The following is a 24,779-nucleotide window of genomic DNA, read 5'->3' on the forward strand; positions in this document are numbered from 1 at the left end:
CTGAATGTATTATGATACAGTCTGGTTAAATTAGAGGCTCAGTTATGTCACTGAAGACTCATATTTTTTGATATTCTTACTGTACCATCCTTAACATTTCTGCTTTATCAAGTCAGCTTATCTTAGGTCCCAATGGCTGCAGCAATTGTGAGGGTTATATCCTTATAATAGTTAAGGAATAGAAGAACTGTGTCATCTTTGTATCTCATTTTAGCAGGTTCCCAGCAGACTACCTTTGATCTTATAACAACCAAAACTGCATTGTGAGCTCCCGCCTCCATTAATCCTGGGTATGGTGAATAGGATTACCCCTTTGATGGTATTTGCTCTCTCTAGCTGGGACTGCATATGGATCCTATCTTCTGATAAACTTTTGGCCCCCAAGAGAGGGTTTCTGAATTTAAGCAGATATAGCTGGCTTACAAATACACCTGGACTACTGAGTAGCCCAATGATTGCCAACCCTTTTGAGAGCCTGGCACCTGTCATGGTATACATAGAAAATGGTTATCCACTGTACCACTCACTGGGATCAACTCAAGAAGCTTGCAGCCATGACTTGCCTGAAGGCTCCTGTTGCCTCAGTCTTGCTCAGCAGTTCCAAGGATAATGGGATTCACATCAGAGCACAGCTGTATATTATTCACAGCACCTCAGTTGGGAAGTTCTGATGAGGCAATCAATCCACAGCATCTGCCAAAGAAAGAACACGTACTCAGACTAGACAATCTATTACTATAAGTAAATATCGAGTGACAGAAGAGACAGTTTCTAAGACAATGTTTCATGGTGGTAGTTCCAGCAAGCTGTTCTCTGATGTCTTTCTGGCTTTGCACATGCTGCTTCTCTCTTCTGGGTGTTTTCTTTAATAACACATGTAATGGATAGGAAGAGTCAAATAAACCTGGGTTAAAATCCTCTGCCACCTATTAGCTCTGGAACATTGGGCAAATTAACTTCTCTGGGCCTGTTTCACCATCTGGAAAGTGGAATAATATCAACTGTTACTCACTTAAAAAAATTGTTTCTGAGTATAAAGATAATTATGTAAAATGGCCAGCATAATCCGTGGTATGTAATGTTAACCAATAAAGATTTGAGGCTGTAAAGCAAATTAAGTTTATTTAGGGGTCTTAAAAAAGAATTAGAATCTGAGAAACCCAGAATCAGGTAGCAACACACAAACTGTGTTTTGTAGAGAACAAAGAAAGGCAGTGTTTATAAAGGCAGAAATAACAAAATGTAATTCTTTCATGCAAATGAAGGATTGTTGGGTACTTACGGGGATTGGTTAGTTCCTATATGCAAATGAGGGGGACGAAAAAAACCGACGAAGTAAAGTTCATTTATGTCCATGTAGCAGTTACTCTTCCTAGATGTTTATGGCTGGGCCTTGAACTGAGTTTAGCAAGTTTGGCAAAGTAATAGCAGCTCCAAGAAATGAAGCACAAGAAGTGCATAAGCCCCACTTCTCTAATAGCTCACTAACTCTATTTTAAAGTGTCTTTCTTATCAATGCTTATTCCATTTAATTTTTACTCATTATAAGCCTTCCTCAAATGTCACATATCCCTAGTAAATTCTACTTAATAGCCACTGCTCCTCTGAAGATGCTCGTTTTTATACCATTATTAAAACATTTATCACACTTTAATCTGTTATTTACCCACAGTCTTCCTCTCTCCCCTTAACCAGTGATACCTAAAAGGCCCAATAATTGTCCTACAATCTGTATCGCCTAGTGATTGGCAGAGTTCGGCCCCTATTAGGGGGTTCCATCAATATTTATTTTTGTTTTGGCTAACTTTCCTTAACGGATTGGGTGGGAGGAGTGTAGTGGAGAGGGAGGGTGCCGCCCACGGAGGGGAGGGGAGTGCCCGCCGAGGGTGCACTCGCCTGATAGTCCCGGCGGAGCCTCAGCTGCACCCCCTGATCCACCCACAGATGGAGATGGGGCCCAATCTCACCCCCCAGACAGTCAGTGCACCGTTACCAGCACCCGTGCCTGGAATGGGGAGTGCCGGGTAGAGACAGGTTCAGGCGGCCGCGGTGGCGGCCTCAGGAAGGCGCCTGGACTCAGGCCCGGGCTCCCCGCCCAGCCCGCCGGGCCCGCCCGGCCTCGCGCCCCCACCCAGCGCACCACCCGGCGCCCCAGTTCCCTCCCGACGCCGGCGGGCCCGGGAGCTTCGCGGACGTGACGCCGCAGGCGGAAGTGACGTTTTCCCGCGGTTGGACGCGGTGCTTGGTTGCCGGGCGGGGGAGGGCTTGTCGGGTTTTTCTCAGGGGACGTTCAAATTATTTTTGTAACGGGAGTCGGGAGAAGACGGGGGTGTGCCCCGACGTGCGCGAGTCCTCCCTACCCGGCCCTCCTCACCGCTCGTCGGCTCCTGCTCGGGCAAGGCGTCATGCCGCCCAAAGCCCCCCGGAGAGTAGCCGCCGCCTCCGCCGCCGCACCCCCGGCACCGCCGCCGCCACCCCCTACTGAGGAAGACCCCGAACAGGACAGTGGCCCCGAGGACCTGCCTCTGGCCAGGTAAGCGAGCAGAGCCGCTGCGGCGGCCGGCACACGGGAAAGACGCCCAGAGGATGCGTCGCGGCGGGCGCCGTCGCGTCTGGCCGGGGCGCGTCTCCGCTGGGGGCCAGGTCCCGGCGGGATGAGGGTCCCTCCTTGTCCCCCACAGACGCGGAGCGCCTGGAGGAGGGTGACGGGCCTGGGTTCGGGAGCGAGGGGAAGGCAGCCGGGAGGGGTCTCGGCTCCAGCTTGACAGGTGTCGGGCGGGTGGGGCTCGAGTCCCTGAGCGAAGTGACAGGTGCCGCGAGACTGGAGGCTCGCAGGCGGCGGGTAATTTCGAGGTCCCAGCAAACTGGAGGGGGAAAAAAAAAAAAGCATGTTTGGTAGAAAGATTTTCTCCTGTTGAGATTTGTAGTACGCAGGTGGCCGTTTGACTTTCTGTTTTGGTCTCTTGGGATGCAACAGTTGGAAGTGTTTTCCTCAGGGCGTGCAAAACTGCATCTGAGGCTTAGTTCTGGGAAACGCCAACCAGAAAGGCCTTGGGCGCTGCTGCAGAGACGCCATTGGACGTGAAGTTCAGGCTCCTGGGTGTCAGTTGCCCCCAGGGTGCGCCGCTGAAATGCTTTGTAAGGTTCTCTGACAACAGTGCTTTGAGGTCTTGGGGTTACACAGCCATGATAATGACTTGTGGAACATAACTAGAGGAACTGGTGTATGAACAAAAGTTTTGTGAGACGTTTAGCCTAAGTGCTTAAAAGTTTCTAAACTTTTCTTGTTGCATGAAACTCTTGCATGTTAACCTGCTTCAGGATGTCTAATTATTTCTTCCTTTTTGCCTTTTGGGGTTGAGCCAGCAAGGGTGTTTCCTTCCCCTGCCCTCCCCGCCCCACCTTTTTTTTTGTTTGGGTACAAAATAAGTGTTCATGTGCTCACATGAAACTTTTTTTTTAAAACCAGAAATGGAATTTAAGAAAGGCTATGATAATGGAGTAGAACTTGACAGGGAGATATGTATTGTATTGCAACATCTTATTTTTCTTGATTGTGGTGCTATATGATTGAGAAGCTAAGATCGAAAGAGTGTAATTGTCATTATAGTCAGCACTGGCCCTAATTTGAGACTACATATTCAGTGCAGGGGAATGGGATTCCTTTCTGTCCCTCAACACTCCCTCCCTCCATTGCCAAGTCTTGTTTCTTTCACCTCCCCAGACACTGACAGAATTCAGGACAAACTGTAAAAGATTGGAATGGGCTTTTGGAAATGGCCTATGAAAGGCTATTAAAAATTCGTATATTTAAAAAGATTGTCTTATAGGTCAATTAAAAATCATACCACTAAAAAAAAAAAAAAAAAGTCTGGGGTTGTTCTGGGAGAAACCATTACTTTAGCTTCTGATTAAACTCTGATGTTTCCAATATTTGAAAGTTTCCCTTTGGAAAGAGCAGTAGAGTCTACTCTAGTAAAGCGTTCCATGTTATCCCCAGAACTTTGGAAGCGATCTTGATGATTGTAGGATAATCAGAAATATTGAAGTTCTGGCTGTCACCTGGGACTTTTTTTTTTTTTTTTTTTTTCATCTTTAAATGAAGAAACTATCATCAGTTCTCTTCCTGTAAGTCAAAACCATACAAGATAGTCTGTTCTTGATTACCTATACCCACAAAAGATATGGGACAATCGAACTCTGTAGATTACCATGGGCAATTGAACTCTGTAGATAACTGCTAACCAAGAACAGAAACACTGCCTGGAGATCCAAAGCCAAGAAAATTATTTAGGGCCTAGTTCAATGTCACTTCCAGTGACAGAGTCCATTTCTACCTTGAAGGTTGAGATCGTGTTTCTGTTGTGTTATCTCTGGCCTAAATGATTAGTTGGAAGGGAAACTCTCACTGATAACAGCATGCCACCTTCATTATTGAGATAACTAAAAATTAATTATAGAGAGTTGGCAGTCTGGAATAGTGGTCAAGGGCATGGATTATGAAGTTAGACTGTGAGTTTATATCAGGGTTTCCCATTTACTGGCTGTGATCTCAGGTGAATGCTTTAACTTCTCTGATTTGGTACTTATCTGTAAAACAAAGTATTATACATACTATTAATATACAAAATTATTAGCTATTCCACATAATTTTATTATTAGATGTCAAGTAGACATCGAACGAATGAAAAAGAATTAGCCAACAAGAATTTATTAACTGCCTGTCTTGGTTAAGGAAGAGCTAAGAGAAAAGACTGAAATAAACATAGGAATAATTTATGTCAAGTTAATTATCATGTAAGAAATGCTAGTAGGTAAAGAGATTCTATGAAACATTGATAAGTATAGACTGTATTTTAGCAAAGTCACTGATAGTGAATCGATTCTGTAATAATGGGCTTTCCTCTTCTTGCTATTATTGTTATCTCAATTTTCCCAAACAGCTTTAGCTATTGTACTTACTTTCCTTCACAAAGCTATTTTGCTGCTCTGAAGGGTATGTGTTTCACCAGGCCAGCAAGCATTTTTCACTGTGTGGTATCCTTGTGGTATCCTTATTGTAGAAAGACTATAAAAACAAAACAAAACAAAACATGTTTAAATTCTAAGTAATTTTTTTTTTCAAAGATAAATAAGATCCTTAAAGTATTTAGTGGTTCTGTCTTTCAGAATAGTGCCATTATATACAAACCATTGAAACAAATGTTTGCTTGATTATTTTAGTTTGTAAGTATGTGCCTATTATATGTATATTTTTATTTGGTAGGCTTGAGTTTGAAGAAACTGAAGAACCTGATTTTACTGCGTTATGTCAGAAATTAAAGATACCAGATCATGTCAGAGAAAGAGCTTGGTTAACTTGGGAGAAAGTTTCATCTGTGGATGGAGTATTGGTAAGGACTTTTCTAAAATTTTTTAAACACATTTTTCTCATTTAAAAAATAATTTTGGATCACTTAAGAAAATTTGGAAAATAGAAAAATATAAAGAAAAGCTAGTAGTAATTCTATTACCCAGAAGTAATTTACCTCCAGTAACATTAAAAAATATTTCCCCCCACATAAGCCCACTACTGAAGTATTTTAAAGCCAATCTTAAATGTATTTTATTTATAAATATTTCACTGTGATATAAAGAATTTTTTAAAAAACAAAGCCATGCCTTATAAAATAAATTTTAATACCTTCTGATATGCAGTGAGTGTTCAGATTTCCAACAAAGTCTTCGAATTTGTTTTGTTAGAATTCAAGATCTTTGATAATATTTTGATATGTTTCTTCTATTTTTTTCTTTGCATATATGTGTGTTTATAATAATAACACTTGCAAATAATTACTAGGCTTTATATGTACTGGGGGACATAGTAAGCACTTTGCAAATTGGTCATTTAACAATCCATTGAGATGTGAAATATAAAATATTTTACATGTATTATGTAAAATCTTCATTTTATAGGTGAAGACACTGAAGTAGAGTGAGGTTAAGTAACTTGACCAAGGTCCCTGGCTAATAAGATCTAAATCACAGATTTGGAATCAGACATATACTTATATATAGTTATATGTAGTTACATATAGTGCATCTTAATTTAAAATATTTTTCTTAACATATCTTGAGTATTTTCTTGTTATTAAAATTTTTTTTTTGATATTTAATAATGTAGTATCCTTTGGTGGTGTACTATTTCATCCATTAGGTGTATATTAATTTATTAACGCTTACTGTTGATTCAGGACAGGGCAAATTTCCCTGAGTGGCGGGAAGCTCAAGTCCTGTACTGAGAGAGAGATTTTTGGCTGAGTGCAAGTAAGAATTCAAAGGAAAGTTTATTAAAGTAGGAGTAATGCTCCGAAGACAGAGTGATCTCTCAGAGGCAGAGTGCCTGAGAGAGAATCAGGAACAGAGACAATAGAGACGGAGAAGGTGAGAGGAACAGAGGAAAAAACACTGAGAGGAACTGAGAAAAAGACATAGAGAGACCCCCAGGGAATTTATATATCATTCTTTAGTTTCTTTGAATTACAGTTTAAAGACTTCGTTTACCCATTTTCCTTTGATAGTATGAGCATACAGTGAGAAAGGATAAGAGAATGTAGCATGAAAAGGCAAGAATATGTAGTGCGAAAGGCCCGCTGGCAGTTCTCAGCCTTTGATTCATCAGTTCCCCATGGTTTTAGCCATAAGGAATGAATGATTTTGTTCTGTGTAGGGCACAACTTAAAGACTGTTTACCTGTTTTCCCTTGATGGTATGGGTAAATGGTATGTTAACAATCCCAGCAGAAATCTTACCTTGTTCTACAGGTTTCCTCCTGTTCTGGCCAAAGGGCTGATCAGCATATTGCAGTCTCAATCTAGCTTGATTTAACATTTTAGTTCTCTTGCCTCCTCTCTACTATTATTAGACGTTTATTTTTTTCCCAATTTTTTGCTCTATAAAATAATGAGATAAATATCCTTATTCATAAGAATAATGCCTGGCACAAAATAAGTCCTTGATAATTTGTTAAATGAATGAATCTCCAATTATTAGAATAAAGTCTCAGAAATTGAATTACTGAGTCAAAAGATATGAAGTCTTGGTAATTATTGCTAAATTGCACTCCAGACAATCACTTTTATTAAATTTAATTTCTCATCAGCACTGAATTGGAGTACATCTGTCTCTTTTTAACGATTAGATCAACAAAGCAAAATATGTTTATATACATCCCATAAAAATAAATATTTAAAACCATTTAAAAAAAATCTGTGGTATCATTCTATTTTGTCTGCCATAAAAAAATAACGTAGACTGGGTAGCTTATAAATAAAAGAAATTTATTTCTCACAGTTCTGGAGGCTGGGAAGTCCAAGGTCATGGTTCTGGCAGATTTTGTGTCTGGTGAGAGCCTGCTTTTTGACTCATAGATGGTGCCTTGTCACTGGCCTCACATGGCAGAAAGGGTAGGAGCTTCTCTTGCCTCTTTTATAAGTGCACTAATCCCATTCATGAGGGTCCTGCCTTCATGACCCGATCCCCTAATAGCTTCACTATGGCATTAGGTTTCAGCATTTGAATGTGGGGAAGATACAAGTATTCAGTCCGTAGCATCTGGTAATAAAAAAGAGAAAATGAGGCCCATAATTCCGAAGATCTGAACATGTTCTAGAACTTCTTACTAAAAAAGGAGGAATACTGAAGTATCTAGGAAGAATGACTTTGGTATTATCATCCCAGAGCATCTAATATATAAACATTGATTTGTATACTTCATGTACAAAGCTGTTTTTATACATATGCAATAAAGGGAGTCGGCTCTTTCACTTTTCTCTCTTCCATAAAAACTAGGCTTTCAGTTTTCAGGAAGTTAGGAAGGGGTACCTGATTATAGAGAGAATTAGTGAATATAGGTAGTCTTGAATTTATAAGTGGCCTATGTTCCAAATCTTTTTGCAAGTGGTACACCATGGTGGTTAGATTTCTGTTTAGTTCACATAAAACTTTTTTGTACTGAACCGTATAGCAGTAATGGTTTTAATCGTGGAGGCCCTTGTGGGCTTCAGACTTGAATACATGTACGAATAAATGTTACTATTTTCTTACTCTACACTTTTCTTCTCCTGGCTTTGCCCTGCTTTTCATGGAAGTTGGCACATTTTAGATCTCATTTTCTGGCGGAGCTCATGATGGAGACTAAAACATGTGAAATCATTCCTGGTTGTGTACTGGAGGAAGACAAGAAAGGAATTTCACGTTACCTTTGGGATTTTGTGTACCTTTTTGGGGATATGACAGAGGATGATGTTATATTGTCTTATGTAATTCACCAGATTTTTATGTAGAAATATTAAGTGATAGTTAAATTTATGAGGGTTGGCCTGAGGATTTAACCTCTGTTTATACAATAATTTCTAAGGGAGAGTGTGATAGTGTGCTGAGAAGCCAATGTAATGACAAAATGAACCTGATTTCAAAGCAGCTATTTTAGTTGCAGTTGGCTATCTTCTTTGAAACAAGAGGAATGTGGTAACACAGGGAACTCTTTTTGGCAACTGAAAGTAGATGATGTTTATTGGAATAAAGGATGAGTTAAGAGCAAGGATTTGTCGTCAGACTGGACTGACTCAAGTCTCAGATTACCATTTACTAGCTCCATGATCTTGAACAAGTTACCTAAAATCTCTAAACCTCAATTTTCCTTTCTGTAAAAGGGACAAACAATAATTTCTTTATCTCGAAGTTATTGTGTGGATTAAATAAATTTGTGCATATAAAGTACTTATTAGTGTAAACAAAGTACCTCTATTAGGTCATGCAAACAGAATAATTTGATTTAAGAACTACCCCCAGAAAATTTTATGTTAATACAGTTTTTTAGGAGGACTTAAAGATCAGTTAAAATGGTTGAAGTTTTAAATGCATGTGTAAAGATTTTGATGTGGTACTTTTGCTACAATTCATATTTTTAAGTTCTCAGGAGTCAGAAAAGTTGTTTATACATGGAAGCATATATTAATCCTTTTAAGGAAAGTTTTGTGGTATTTTGTTTAGAGAAGTGTTTTCTCCTTCTTATATAAATGTTTAATAAGTGATTGTTGCCATAAGATTCGATTGTGTTTGTGTTGTTTATAGCATGTGAATAAGGGACTTTCCATTAAGAAATTGGCCAGAAGTGCTGTTCATATTGTGACTTACTGTTAATCAGTTGTTAGAATTTTGGTTTTCTTTCTGCATCTTGGATGGCAGCATGGTAGAATGGAAAAGGCCTTGAACGTCAAGGCAGAAAACTTTGATTTAGTTATATTGTAGCTATATGATTTTTAGGCAAATTAGTTAATTCTCTAAGACTCACTTTGCTCATCTTTAAAGCAAAAAACATGTCTGAATGTCAACCTCTTAGGTTTTGTGTGTGCTTATATTTCAGACCTCTTGAATATACATTCAAGAGGTTTCAAATATATTCCCTTTGATAGAGGCATTCATTTTTGTGCAATTGGGTCATTATATTTAGAAAGATAATGGAAAAAGATAGTTTGGAATTGGAGTAATTCTAGGCATTCCATTTAAGTTATATTACAGAAATATAAAGAGGTTTCTTAATAAACTTATAAAGGTCACACACGCATGCACACACGCATACACAGGAATATTATTTAGCCATAAAAAGGAAAGAAATCTTAACATTTGTGACAGCATAAATAGACCTTGGGAGCATTGCTAAGTGAAATAAAATGGTCATAGAAACATATACTGTATGATCTCACTGATATGTGGAATCAAAAAAAAAAAAAACCCTCCAAACTGAACTCAGAGATACAGAGAACAGATTAGTGGTTGTCAGAGATGGGGTGGAGGATAGGCAAAAAGGGTGAAGATGGTCAAAAGGTATAAACTTCCAGTTATAAATAAGTCATGCGATGACTTATTAAATAAATAAATAATGCGACATGGTGACTATCAATAATACTGTATTGTATATTCGAAAGTTGCTTAAGAAAGTAGATCCTAAAAATTCTCATTACAATAAAAAAATTTGTAACTGTATGGTAATGGATATTAACTAGACTAATTGTGGGGATCATTTCACAATATATACAAATATTGAATCATGTTGTACACCTGTACTAATATAATGTTATTCAGTTATATCTCAGTGAAAAAATAAGTCATTGCCAAACCCAAGGTCTACTAGATTTTCTTCTATGTTATCTTTTAGATATTTTATAGTTTTGTATTTTACATTTAATTCTATGATCCATTTTCTGTTAATTTTTGTAAAGAGTATCAGGTTTGTGTCTAGATTAATTTTTTTGCACGTTGATATCTAGTTGTTGTAGTACTATTTGTTGAATATGTATCTTTTCTACATTGTGTTGCCTTTGCTGTTTTGTCAAAGATCACTTGACTATTTATGTAGGTCTATTTTTGGGCTCTTTATCTGTTCCATTGATCTGTTTGTTAGTCTTTCACTGATATCACACTGTATTAATTACGGTAGCTTTATAGTAATTTGTGAAGTTGGGTAGTGTCTGTCAGTGCTTCAACTTTGTTCTTCTTTGATATTAAGTTGACTATTTGACATCTTTTTCCTCTCTATATAAACTTTAGAATCAGTGTGTCAATATTTACGAAATAACTTACTGGGATTTTGATTGAGATTGAGTTAAATCTATGGATCAAGTTGGGAAGATATTTTGGCATTATTGAGTCTTAGAATTATGTATAAATATTTCATTTTTGGGGTGTTAATATGAACGGTATGTTTTAAATTTCAAATTCCACTTGTTCGCTGTTGATATGTTGGAAAGCTATTGACTTACGTATACTTGTCTTGTATCTTGCAACTTCATTATAATCACTTATCAGTTCCAGGAGTTCTTTTGTTGATTCTTTCATTTTCTAAATGAACAATCATATCATTTGCAAACAAAGTGTTTTATTTCTTATTTCCCAATCTGTACACCTTTTATTCACTTTTCTTGTCTTAGTCTTTCTAGTATTTTTTCTTGTATCTTTTCTTGTCTTTCTAGTATTTGTTAAAAAGGAGAGATGAGAGGCAACATCCTTGACTATTCCTGATCTTTAATGGGAAAGCTTGTAGTTTCTTAGGTATGATGCTAGCTGTAGGTTGTTTGTAGATATTTATCAAATTGAGGAACTTCTTCCTCTTTATAGTTTGCTGAGAGTTTTTTCATGAATGGTGTTGGATTTTGTCAAGTGCTTTTCCTGCTTCTATTGATAATGATCATTTTTCTTCAATCCGTTGGAGTAATAGATCACATTTACTGATTTAAAATGTTGCATACCTAGAATAAATCCCACTTTCCTACTTGATCCTGGTATATAATTCATTTTATACATTGTTGGATTCAATTTGCTAATACTTTGTTTAGGATTCTTGTATCTATATTCATGATAGATATTAGTCTGTAGTCCCCCTGTCCCCCCCCTCAGCTTTGTAATGTCTGTCCGGGTTTGGTATTATGGTAATTCTTGCCTCATAGAATGAGTTTGGAATTATTTCCTTTGCTTCTGTCTTCTGAAAAAGAGTACTGAGAATTGGTATAATTTCATATTTGTTAGAATTCACCAGTGAATCTATCTGTGTCTGGTGCTTTCTGTTTCGAATGGTTATTACTTATTGGTTCAATTTCTTTAATAGATTATCAATCTATTCAGATTATCTATTTGTTTTTTTTTAATTAAATTTATTTATTTTTAATTCTTTAATGTCACCACTTCTTTGACCTCTTTTACCCCATCTACCTCCCTCTTACTCCCTCCCTCCCACCCTCTGGTAAGATTATCTATTTCTTGTGTGAGTTTTGGCAGATTGTGTCTTTAAAGGAATTGGTCCATTTCATCTAGGTTTTCAAATGTGTGGGCTCAGAATTGTTCATAGAATTTCTTTAGTATCCTTTTAATTTTCATGAGATCTGTAGTGATATTTTTCTTTCATTTCTGATTTGAGTAATTTGTTTTCTCTTTCTCTTTTTTTAGTTGATCTGACTATAAGGCTTTTGATTTTATTGCTTTTTTTGAAGAACCAGCTTTTGGCTACATTGATTTTTCTTTTAGATTTTCTGTTTTCAGTAATTCTTTTGTGTTTACTTGGCTTTTTGTAGTTCAGTATTTACATTTCTTTCTTATTTCCTTTGATGTATATTCTTTAGCTATTTTCTTTGTAGTTACTATGGGATCACATTTAACATCCTAAAGTTATAACAAATCTAATTTCAATTTATTCCAGTTTAACTTCAATAGCATAAAAAACTATGCTTCTTCAACAGTTCTGTCCCTACCCCTTCTAGTTGTCAATGTCACAAAATTACATCTTTAAACATTGTGAGTCCAAACACATAGATTAATATTTTTTAATGCATTAGTCTCTTAAACTATGCAGAAAACAAAAAGTAGAGTTATATACCATTAGTACAATAAGAATAACTTTTATAATTGCTCATGTATTTGCTTTTGCTGAGATCTTTAATTCTTCGTATGACTTTGAATTACTCTTATGTCCTTTCATTTCAACTTGTAAGATTCCCTTTAGCATTGCTCACAGGGCATGTCTAGTAAGAACTCCCTCAACTTCTGTTTATCTGAAAACATCTTAATTTCTTCTCACTTTTGAAGGACAGTTTTGCTGGATATAGCAATCTTGGCTGACGGTTTTTTTCTTTTAGCACTTTGAATATATCAACCCACTGCTCTCTGGCTTTCAGAGTTTCTAATGGGAAATCTGCTGGTAACCTTATTGAAGATCCCTTGTATGTGATGACTTGCTTCTTTGTTGGTGCTTTCAAAATTCTCCCTTTGTCTTTTGATGGTTTGATTATAATGTATCTTGGTTTGACACTCTTTAAGTTTATCCTACTTGGAGTTTGTTGCATCATTATGTGTATAATAATTTTAGAGGCCTGATAGTCATAATTGTTGATGTTCAGATTGGTAGTCATTTCTTTCTGGTATTCAGCTATACACAGATAAGCAAGTTTATATGAGACCTAGATATCTAGGGAAGTTTCAAAATAAATTATTTTAACAAACATTTCTATTCTTGTTCCAGTTTTAATTTACCTGTTTTATATATGCCTTGATTTTCTCATTCTACAAAGTATTTTTTAAGGTACGTTGAATCAGAATTATATTGCACTCAAAACCCACCAAATACCCATTATAGTTTTCTCCTATCTTGGGTCTGTTTCAGAAACTCTTCCAAATTTTGTTTATTAAGTCATCATTTTTCTTAGTTTTATTTAAGGCTTACAAAGCTGCTGGCCACTGCCTTTTATCAACATAAAGGCAAATTGTGTAACCATGCTACATTGAATTCTAGAAAAAACAAAGTATTTGCTATTTTAGTTACTGAGGCTTTATTGAAAGTAAACATATAGGTTCTATAAACTTTTTTTGAATATTGGAAAATTTGTCAAAGATTATCATTTTATGACTTAGAACTCTAGAAACTCCCAAATCACAGGACTCGATGACCAATGATCTCTTTCAGTTCCTTTCTAATTTGAGTCTCTTTCATTCTAATGCAGACTTATTTATTCATTAGTGATGTTTCATTTTTAAAAGCAGTATATGTGATATTGTTAGAAAGAATTAACATGCAAACTTTGGAAGATACCTTTTATCCATATAATTGAATGAGTTATAGAAATTGACCTCTCTCAGTGTTTTTCAATCTTGTTTCTAAGAGGAGTAGACATCAGTTTCGTAGGTTTTTAACAGAAAAGCCCATTTAGTGGCTGTTTGAGTATGATGGCAGTTTTCTCTCCTGTATGTTTATATCTTCTTGATTGGATCATATTTGGGCCTTTGACTCAGTAAACTAAGGAGAGAGCTTCACCAGAAACTAAGTTCCAGATCAGTGTTATATCACCTGTTAAAAAATGAGATCCGTAATATCACTTCTTTGTGTGAGTTAACTTGTTTGTTATCAATGTGTGAGTGGGATCTGAAGAAACTATAGTAGAACCAATAGTCTTACCTACACTTTGTACTGATGATTCAGTTGCTGCTTGTTTCCCTGAGTATACTAAGAGAAAAAATTGTAAAGAAAAAAAAATCATTCTGTCTTTAAAAAACAAAAAAAAACTCATTTAACATCAAATTAGTGCTAGACACTGTACGAAGCTCTTGGAGGGGGTGGGGCAGTACAGCAGTGAATTAGATATAATTCTTCTGTCTTCAAAATGCTTGCAGACTAGTTGAGATATGAATAAATGATCAAGCAGGTAAATCACAGTTCAGTTAAGTGCTCATATAGGCCTATCCACTGAGTTCTGTAGAACTTGTTAAGGGAGGGGGTCCCAGGTGCTTACGTCTTGGGCTGAGCACCAGGTAAATATGAATTCTCGTATTTTCTGGGAGTGGAGTTACCCCTTTCCCCATGAAACCATTGTGTAACTGGATGACTGATTCAACTAGCGTTTACTACCTCTGTATATTGTATCAAAAAAATGAGATGAGTACAAAGTAAAGTTAGCTTTTGCAGCTCTCTTCTAGGCTGTGCTATTCTTGCATTTTAATTTTTCTGATCATATTAAAGAATGTCCTTAACACTAATTGATGTCAGCTAATACAAGTTGAGGGGAGATTGGGATTGTCTGACATAGCATGTTATTCCTTTTGTTCTACATAAGATATTGGTGAGGAAGAAATCCAGGAGTAGGCAGCTTTTATCCTCTGTATTTCTCTAATACATTCCTGTAATATATTTAACTTTTAAACTTATTGCTAATCACTCAATTACGGTCTCATGAATCAAGTGTAAGGATATATCTTTTTGACCTTGGCATAGAGAACATTTATTATGGCCTATTTTCATCTTGGTGGTGACTAATATTTTCAAAAGTAGAGATTTACTAGAATAGTATTTTTAACTTTTAAAATTACAATTTAAATTTTTGCTAGTTAACTCATGATAGCATGAATAGTAAGGTAACCTGATTTTCTAACGCCAAATTTTCCGATGTTTCCAAGATGATTTATGTTACCACTTGGTGGAGCTCTTTTATAAGTTAATGCATTGTAAAAAAGCAAATGCAAGTCTTCACTAATTAGGGGTCATCCTTAGGGTTGTTCAAGTGAACTAAACTAAGTGATAGCTAAATAGGTAGCCTCTTCAAATATTGATTGTAGATTTTTACTTAAACTGCAACATATATAATTGAAGTTTTAATATTTTAAAGATTTTTCTCTAGAGTATTCCTGATTTTTCTCTGTTATGCTTTATATAAATTTAGTACTTTTTTATTGACTTACTTTTCCTCCTATTTTATAATTGTAGGTAATTTAGAAAATGTATACAGGATTAATGAAGAAAATGAAAACCATTTGTAATCTTACACTTAGAGATAATAATTAACATTTTGATATATTTTGTCTTACCTTTTTAATATTTCACAAAATCGGAATAAACACAGAATTTTGTATTCTGGTGTTTTTTTCTCAACATATTTTTGGTATTTTCCCATATTTTTATAATCTTTTAAATGTTTTAAGGGTTTATATTATTCCATGATACAGCTCTGTCATAACTTATTTTAAGATATTTAGGCTTTTTCTACTGTTTCTGTCATTATAAATAATTCTTTGAACATCTATTACACTAAGTCTTGACTCTCCTGTCTAATTATTTTCATTGGATAAATTCTTAGATATAAAACTGAACTCTCAAGGATCTCAATGCATATTAACAAAATGTCCTTCAACTGACACTATTCTGAAGTTTAGTATTTTCAAAATACGTTTGTTGGAAAGTACTGTTTTTTTCTTGTCCTTTGCCTGTTTTTCTTCTTCATGTTTTATTATTTCTTTTTTGGTGATCCTTTTGGTTGAGTAAGAAGAATTACTTTTCTTCTAACAGTTTTTAAGGTACTGTTCTGAGCTCTTTTCATAATTCTCATCTAAATTTTCAAGAAAACACATCAGTTACAGATTTTAGGTTTAAAATTGCCATTGGAAAATAAAGTCTGGATTTCAAGAGACCAATAGAGGCAGGCTGGAGAGCAGAATGAGATATATGAATCATCTGTATAGAGATAATGGAAGTGCTATGGAAGTGGATGAGATCGCTGAAGAAAAGAGAATGTGGTAGAGAAAATCCTTGGAATTAGGAATCACTGAAAAATTTGTGAGCTAAAGAAAAGAGAGTGAAAGTGTTGAAGTTTTTTAAAAGCCAAGGAAAAAACTTTTACTGGAACAGTGTCAGATGCTACATAAAAAGTCTTTGTGGATGTAACAAAAAAGGCTATTCAGTAGAAAAAGATCTTTGAGGACTAAGGGAATAGCTACAGTAGATTAGTGCTTGTATAGTGAGAGGATGTATTCAGCGAATGCAGTATATGTGTCCTGTGAGAGTGATTGTGGTGAGAGTGTGTCTGAATAGTGAGAGGTTTGAATATGTAGTGAAGACAGTAGCTTGATAATGTCCTGGGATATTATTTTTTTCGTAAGATAGTATAAGCTTATTTGTGACCAAAAGGAAAGAAGATTTTAGAAAGAAAACTGTTGGAGAAATTATGAAAGACGGGAGAATTAATAAACTAGGTCTTGAAGGAGATAGGAGGCAGTGTGATCCAAAGTGGGAGGTAAGGAGGGCTTAGAATTGTTAATTTGACCATGTAATTCCATTTGTATGACATTCTGATAAAGGCACTGAAATTAGATCAGTGGTTGACAGGGGCTAGGGGTCAAAGAACCCTTTTTCTTAAAAACAAAAACAGAAACAGAATAAAGGAAAACACAGAAAAATACAAAACTCCAGTATTCCCAAGGATAGATATTTATGGTTTGGACAAGGTCAGATAGTGGATGGTGCTGAGACAGATATGGTTTAGTGGAATGACCGCTAAATTCACTGAAAATAATAATGCTGCTGATGATAGTAAACTCTGCTTCAGTGTGTGCAATGCTAGGCACTATGCTGATTAAGAGCATCCTTTTGGTTTCCTTTTAGTTCTATGATTAGAGACTATTAACATCCTCATTTTAGTAGAAATTGAAGTTTAGTTAGATTTAACCAAATTACCCATAGTTATACAACTAGAGTTTGTATTCAGACTGTTGAATGTTCGACACTAAAATCCATGTACTTAATGTAAATAATAGAGTGTAAGTCCCAGAAAGACAGAAATTTGTTTTTGTTTCTGGTTTCACCACTGTATTCCCAAACTCATAGCCATTTCAGTTGCATAATGAAAATTTTTTGAAAAATTATTAGAGATCTCAAGTTTTGGAAAACATAAAAGAAAATAAATTGGAAGATGCAAAGAAACCTATGTGAAGATAAAGATATGATTTTTAAATGATTGTAAATTTGATATCTTTCATGTAGGCATTTACCAGATGAAATGACTGTTAAATTTTGTTTTCAGTATGTTCTAATAAAATCGGCTGTTTTAAAAAGTGAACAAACTAATTATAGAGTAAGATTTTGTAGTTGATTCTAATAATCATGGCTTTGTTAATTTTTTTTTTCCTAGCAAATCTTGGTGACATCCAAGTGTAAGATCAGACCAAGTAGATGTTACTGGTTATAACTAAAATGCAAGCCCTTACCATATATTTATATATATTTTACATATAAAATCTTACATACTTCATATAATATAGAACATATATACAATCTTAAATATTTTAATCGAGAGATTTTACTTCTAGGACTCTCCTAGTTGGAAACTGGTCATTCATTTCCTTTGCATAGATACACAAAAATATTTGCTGTTGAATGAATCATCCAGTTACATAACATTGATCTCATCTATAATCTGGTTCCCTCCATAAAGAACTAAGTCAAATAGATGAATAAGAACTTTAACAATTAATAGTCTCAAGTTTAGGAGGGATATTTATGTTTCTTTCCTAGATAAATGTGTACGAAGAAGAAAAACACTTTATCTAAGTATAGAGTTAATTGGAATGTACCTAGAACAACAGGAACAGCAGCAACAAATATAAATCATCTGATATAAAGCTCACACATTTTGCTCATAGGAAAGTTCTTTAGGTCCTTAAAAATCAGAACTTATTTATACAGCATTTCATTTAGGTATATTATGATTTTAAATGAGCTTGCATTGAATCGTATTGGCTACATCCTAATAAAATTTGATGTTTTAGAAAAACGAATAAACAACATTCGATTTTAACATCTTTAGTTACTTCATTTCCCAACCTTTAAAAGAGTAAAAACCAAAGACTGGAGTTGTTGAAGGCAGACATAGTGAGAGCAGTTAAGTTCAACAGGCCTGACAGCAAAGAAGCAAACCAAAAACAATTTAATTAGTAACCATAAAAATTCAAAAAGCATGTATTTGGGAGGTTATTTATTATAGAGACAAACCACCTTTTACATCTCAGTAGTTCCTGTGAAATTGATCATATTGATATAAACACATATACAAAAGTTGAAGTTTCATTTTATTAAAATATACTTCAGTCATTATAACAAGGAAAATATATATTTATATATACTTTGCATGTTCAGTTTCAGAAATAATATGTAATATAGTTTCAGAATCTACTTTATCGAGGTATAAATTACATGTACTAAAATTATCTAGTTTTAAGCGAACAGTTCAGTTTTGACAAAGATATTTAACCATGTAAGTACTACCATTGAGATACAGAAATTTTTTATTACTCCAGAAGGTTCTCTCATTGTCCTTTGTTATCATTCCCCAACAACTACACTCCCGTTCCCAGGCAGCCACTGATCTACTTTGTGAGATTAAAGATTAGTTTTGCCTTTTCTAAAATTTCATATGAAAGGAGTCACACAGTATGTATCCTTTTGTATCTGGCTTTTTCTCAGTGTAATAGTTTTGAGATTTGTCTATGCTGTCATTATTAGTACTTTTTTTTTATTGTTGAATAACATTCCATTGTATGGACATACAACAATTGATCTATTCTCCTGTTTTTGAATATTGGGTTTTTTCTAGTTTGGGGTTTTTATGAATGAAGCTGCTATTAACATTCTTCTACAAAGTGTCCATTTCCCTTGGATATAAATATCTGGGAGTGGAATTGGTAAGTGTGATGGAAAGTATATATTTAACTTTATAAGAACTTACCAAATATAAGAACTTGTTTCCTAAAACAGTTTAAATTTTCAACAACAATATTTGAGTGTTCCATTGTTCTATATTATCATCAACCTTTGATATTGTCAGTCTTTTTAATTTTAAGCATTCTGGTCAGTGTATAGTTGTAATATAAGTTTTAAAATATTTCCCAAGTAGCTAAAATTAAGGAAAAGTTTAGAATTGGGTAATGATGAGCTTTTTATCCATAAATTTGACGATCTAGAAAATTCTTTTCCTAAAGCTTTCATATAATTGAGATTTCAAAACAATGTAACATTACATCATATCTTTTCAGCTTTATTGTAATCTCCAATTAAGAGTAAGCAAATAGTTTCAGTTTAATAGAACATCAGATAATTTGGTATTTCTTTTTTTTCAATTTAATATAATCCAAATTTCATCAACAAAACAACATATTTAGACAGTGATATACATTTTTAGGGGAAAAAGGTATATATTCTAATGATGAAAAATATTCTAATGATAATGATAGCCATAAACCGCGCCATATGGAAATTATGAATTATATGCATATATGAATCATTATTCACTATAGGGAGCGTGGTATCCGTGTGTGTAAACAGTATTGATGTGTGTGTGTAAGCGTATTATTGTGTGTGTGTGTGTATCCCATTTGGTTCTTACAAAGTGAGGTATGTATTATTATTTTCATTTTACAAAGAAGGCTATTATGGCTCTGAGAGGGATGAATTTTTAAGGTTAAAAAATACTTGAACCCCAGTAGACTTATAAAAGAATGAGTGAATTAAAGCAAAAGGAAGATAATCAAATAAGAAAATGGGTTTGTTTTTAAACAATTTATGTTATGGATTCTAAAATCTTTTAACTTGGCTGGCTTCTTAACTTGGCTTCGATGACATTGGATTATTGAAAAATGAAAGTATTTACCTCAAAGAACTGACTGACCCCTAAGTTGTAATTTAACTTTTTGTTCTCTAATATATTTTTTTGCCTTAGAATATAAAATTTAAGTGTTTGTTATTTGTGTAGAATTAAATGCTCTCAAGTACATGCCATTGTAAAGATTTAAAACAAATTTATTTTGTTATGCTGAAGAACAAAAATTTACACATAATACAATTTTAACAGTATTCAATGTGTGAATAATTTAACAAAATATTTGAATTTTTTCTTTTTGTTCTTAGGAAAGTTATATTCAAAAGAAAAAGGAACTGTGGGGTATCTGTATCTTTATTGCAGCAGTTGACCTAGATGAGATGCCATTTACTTTTACTGAGCTACAGAAAAACATAGAAACCAGGTAAAATTTCTTATATCAACATCAGTCTCTGCCATTAAAGAAAATTACTTCTGAACTTCACTTTTATAAAACATTAGGGAATTAATGAGAAATGTTAAAATTAAATAAAATGTAAAGGACTTAGGTCAACTAGTGAACTGTCATTCTCTCATGGAGCCCTTAATGAAAGTGTATTTATGTTGTACTTTCTGAAAAATGTAGTGATTTGTGTCCTGGGAAAATTTTCATCATGTCTCTCACTATCTGTAAACTTTCTTAATTGTAGCTGTTGATAAAGTGGACAGAAAAAGCAAAGATTTACAAAGTAGCCTTATTAAAACAGATAGGTCTTGATCTGATTAGTTGGTGAACTGCATAGCAGTACTAAACCACTAAAACTAGCATGATGATTTTAAAAGAATTTAGTTACAGTTTATTAAAGTTTACAGTTGTTTAATATAAAAGATTATATTCAATTTAATATCCATTACAATACTTGTGCCAATAATTACTTAATATTTGTTGTTGAGCTTATAAATTGTATAAGAAGCGTTTACTAATTTGTTTCCAATAACTTATGAACTTTATCTTGAGAAGCCTTCTGATATTCCATCATTTCATTTGCAGCATATTCATGAAATATAAAAGTAAATAATTCTCCCAAAAATAATAATACATATTTCTTCTTGGAAAAGATATAAAGTCATATGGAATTAAACATAATTGGTGTTTTATTTAAATGAGATAAATTGTTGCATTTTTTGATAATGCTTTTTTTTACTATGTCTATATAAAATGTGGAAACATAGGCCTAGTATATTCATATTTAACCTATGGAATTAGAATTGGTTTATCTCTTAGAGTTTTTACAGTTTAACTTTATTAAAGAAAATCATCAAATCAAAGTAGTTTTTATATAGCTGAAAATATTCTAAATATGTAAGTAAACTTCCACATTTATTCATTCGGCAAATGTTTTAGTAGCTTCCAAAGATTGGAAAGAATATGATTATTTGGGTTAAGATAGACTAGCTTTAAATCTTTTTTTTATAAGCTATATGACAGAATAGACTGCTGAGCCTTATTAAGTCTCACATTTCTCATCTATGAAAGTGAAAATTATTAGCTATTTCAGAGAATTAAATAACTTATAACTAGAGAAGTAAATAGTTCAGAGAGTCACTGCCTGTAACACCATAGCACTTAGGAGGTCTTGATCTCTTTCCTTCTGTAGGTCCGCCACATGCTCCCCCCACCCCACTACCACTATGCCCTCCCCTCACAGAAAAAAGAAAGAAAACAAGGAAGGAAATAAAAAAACAGTTGTTAGGCACTATGGCACTATGTTAGGTTCTAATGATACAGAGGTGAGAAATAGTCTCTGACTTCAAGAAACTCAATCCAATGGAGAACATAAAATTAAACAGATGACTATAATGCAGTGTTATATAGCTATTCATAGACTACTAAATAAACATGACAGAGAAAGGGTATTACGTCTTTTATCTATAAAATGAAAGAATTTTCCTAGCAAAGGTTTTTCTATGCTTTTTTTCCCTGAGTATTCATAGAACAACATCGATTTATATATTGGGCAAGTCATAAATAATCTCTCTACAATAAATATAGTAATGTACTTGGTACAACTTTTTCTGAGGTACCTCTCAGTGTTCTGATAACTATCCAGAAATGTTATTTGGACCACTGCTGCTTAAACATGCTCTGGTGAAGGACTAATTTTATTTATTTATTTTATTTCCAATATGTCTCAGACTGCTATTTAAAAATATATAATATAAATCAATTACTAAAAAAATGAAACAAAAAATCATACTATAAAACCAAATTTTTTGTTACTAGATTCAGCAAACATAAAATTAGTGTCAAAGCACTGTGAAAGTTTTTAAATGTTTACACTCAATTTCTGTACTTATTTAATTGTGGACTGTTAACAAATAATTTATAGACCCATATCAATCCATGGAGCACTGCTCTAGAATATGTAGTTATCTACAGATCTACATGTCTTTAATTATGGCTTTTTATGTCTACCTGCCTGTCTGCATGCCTGTCTATCTTTTCTGCCTCTCTTCTTTCTTTTAGAGGAGGGCTACAGAAAGAATAGAGTCACTTAAATAAGTTAACCCTAGAAAAAGAGGGCTTTGTAGTAACAATTTAGTTTTCATGGTGCTCCATGGATAGGTAATACCATATGTCTCATAAAAACTGGAACTGAGTGGCTCTTGAATAAATGCTATGCTAAGGCCGATTTCTTTTTCTCTGCACATATCTGCACATTTGCTCCATTCTCTTTTCTAAAGAGCAATCTGATCGTCTACACCATATCATTTTTACCCTCCTTTATTTGCTTTGTCACATAGTTTTTCATGGCTGCCCTAATCCCTTCTATACCATGGAAGCATTAAATAATCTTCTTTTGGGTTCTGTGCCCTCTGTTGATTAGCTGAAGCTTTTATTTTTTCAGTTCTTAAGATAAATGCCTGAATGGTCCAGTCCAATTTTTGGAATGAAACCTATAGCTCATTGGTTACTGCACAGCCAATGGATGGATCGGGTGACTAGCCTTGAGAGCAGGCCAGGAGGGGGAGTCAGTCTGAGCATCAGATGGAAGGTGGTTACATACATAGAGATTGATTAAATGAATAAATAAATTAATAAATGGATCTCAGGTTTCTCAGTGTCAAAGAATTGTTAACATTAAAAAGAAAACACTGGAATGAACCATGTGGTTTCACATTGGAGTTGGATAAATGAATGTGAATTTATGGTTTTAAAAACATAGAGAAGTAAATATATATGTATGTGTTTGTCATAACCCTTCCCTTTTTTTTTTTTACATTCCTGATGATAAATAGTTGTAGACATAGGTATATAGATATAGGGGTATAGTTTAAAGATTAGTGGATTTTTTACTCTTCAAATTCTAGTAAAATGAAAATAATTATTTCCAAAGGATATAAGAGTAATTTGATGTAGAACTAATAATCTTTTGAATTGAAATGTCTGTGCTTTGAAAATGAAATAAAATAAATTTTTAAAGTTGTGATTCACTTTTTTCTATTCTTTCCTTTGTAGTGTCTATAAATTCTTTGACTTACTAAAAGAAATTGATACCAGTACCAAAGTTGACAATGCTATGTCAAGACTATTGAAGAAGTACAATGTATTGTGTGCACTCTACAGCAAATTGGAAAGGTAAAGTAAAAATTTAATCAGGATTACACTTTGTTTTTTCACGTCATTGTTTATGATTAGATTCCATCTGGGAACTATTACATATTTAGTAATGTTATTAGGTATTACCCATTAGATTTTTCCTCTTTGCTGTTAGTTTCTTATTAATTCTTAGCTTGCTTATTTATCCAATCATATGCATTAGGAATGTTTCCTCCAAAATTGTTTTCCATCCTTTTATCTGTTTCTATTAGTTTTAATAAACTTTAAGCTTAGTGCCAACATTAGCCTCCTCTGCCAGAAGACTTCTAGTTCTGAATGGAATAGTGACCTACATTTAAACTTCTTCCTCATGGTGTTATTTAATTTAGAAAACATACTGTCAGTGGAAGGCATATGTAACCTATACTACCAAGCCATGATTGTTACTGTTCCCCTGAGAGAATAATGAAATTAAGATAAACTTGGGTTAAGTTTTTAAAATACTTTTCATCCAAGTCCCCACTCCTAGTGCTATATAGTCCTTAATTTGGCACATCCCTACATTTCATTTGGGTAAGAGAATATAAAAGTTAATGTTTTAGCTTACTAAGCAGTTACAAAGGGAGAAGGGAAATAGAGGCATGTCAAATATTCTGAGGAGAATGACTGGAAACAGAGCTGGAAGGAAGCATTTTCTCAGAAGGATGCTTCTATTTTTCCTTTTCTTAGTCACTAAAACTTCAGATGTATGATGGAGGATGAGAAAAGTGGAGAGAAAATTCAAAGACTGGCCTATAGCTTTTTGAAGGAATTTTTCTTGCTCCTGGTTTTTAATTGTAGTATGATAGCGTTGGTCATCACTATTTCCTTTTGTCCTTTCTTGTGTAGAATAGAAGCTCTTTGCACAGAAAAAAAAAAAGGATTTTTTTATTATTAAAGAATAAATTAAGTAATCTGCATAAGGAATGTGAATTAATTATAGAGTACTTGGAAAACAGTCTAGAATGGCATAAATAGAAAAACATGAGTCATCCAAAATTTTAACACTGGAAATAATCAATGTTTCTTTCCTTTGGATATTGTTTTATATATAGCAGATCATATTGTACATGTAATTTTTGTCTTGCCTTTTTTTTAACCTACCAAGGGTTTTGTAAATGCTTTTCTGTTCCTTAAATTTGTTTATAACCCTTTATCTCATATATTGGAGCTTATCCTAAGAATATTATCCTAAATACAAAAAAGATTTAGAGATT

The 24,779-nt window shown here is 34.2% G+C and overlaps 1 protein-coding gene across 1 annotated transcript in view; it reads left to right on the forward strand.

The window, feature by feature from the left end:
• Positions 1 to 2,224: 2,224 nt before the first annotated feature.
• The window catches only part of RB1 (RB transcriptional corepressor 1), a 127,285-nt gene continuing 104,730 nt past the window's right edge, over positions 2,225 to 24,779 (forward strand). Inside the window, exons 1-4 of the mRNA XM_039839351.1 lie at positions 2,225 to 2,533; positions 5,267 to 5,393; positions 20,252 to 20,367; positions 23,443 to 23,562. Of these exons, the coding sequence (XP_039695285.1) occupies positions 2,406 to 2,533; positions 5,267 to 5,393; positions 20,252 to 20,367; positions 23,443 to 23,562 (491 nt within the window). The 5' untranslated portion in view covers positions 2,225 to 2,405. The remainder of the gene's footprint in view (positions 2,534 to 5,266; positions 5,394 to 20,251; positions 20,368 to 23,442; positions 23,563 to 24,779) is intronic.

Source organism: Pteropus medius, unplaced genomic scaffold, assembly GCF_902729225.1.
Source record: "Pteropus medius unplaced genomic scaffold, Ma_sr-lr_union100, whole genome shotgun sequence".
Taxonomy (NCBI): Eukaryota; Metazoa; Chordata; class Mammalia; order Chiroptera; family Pteropodidae; genus Pteropus; species Pteropus medius.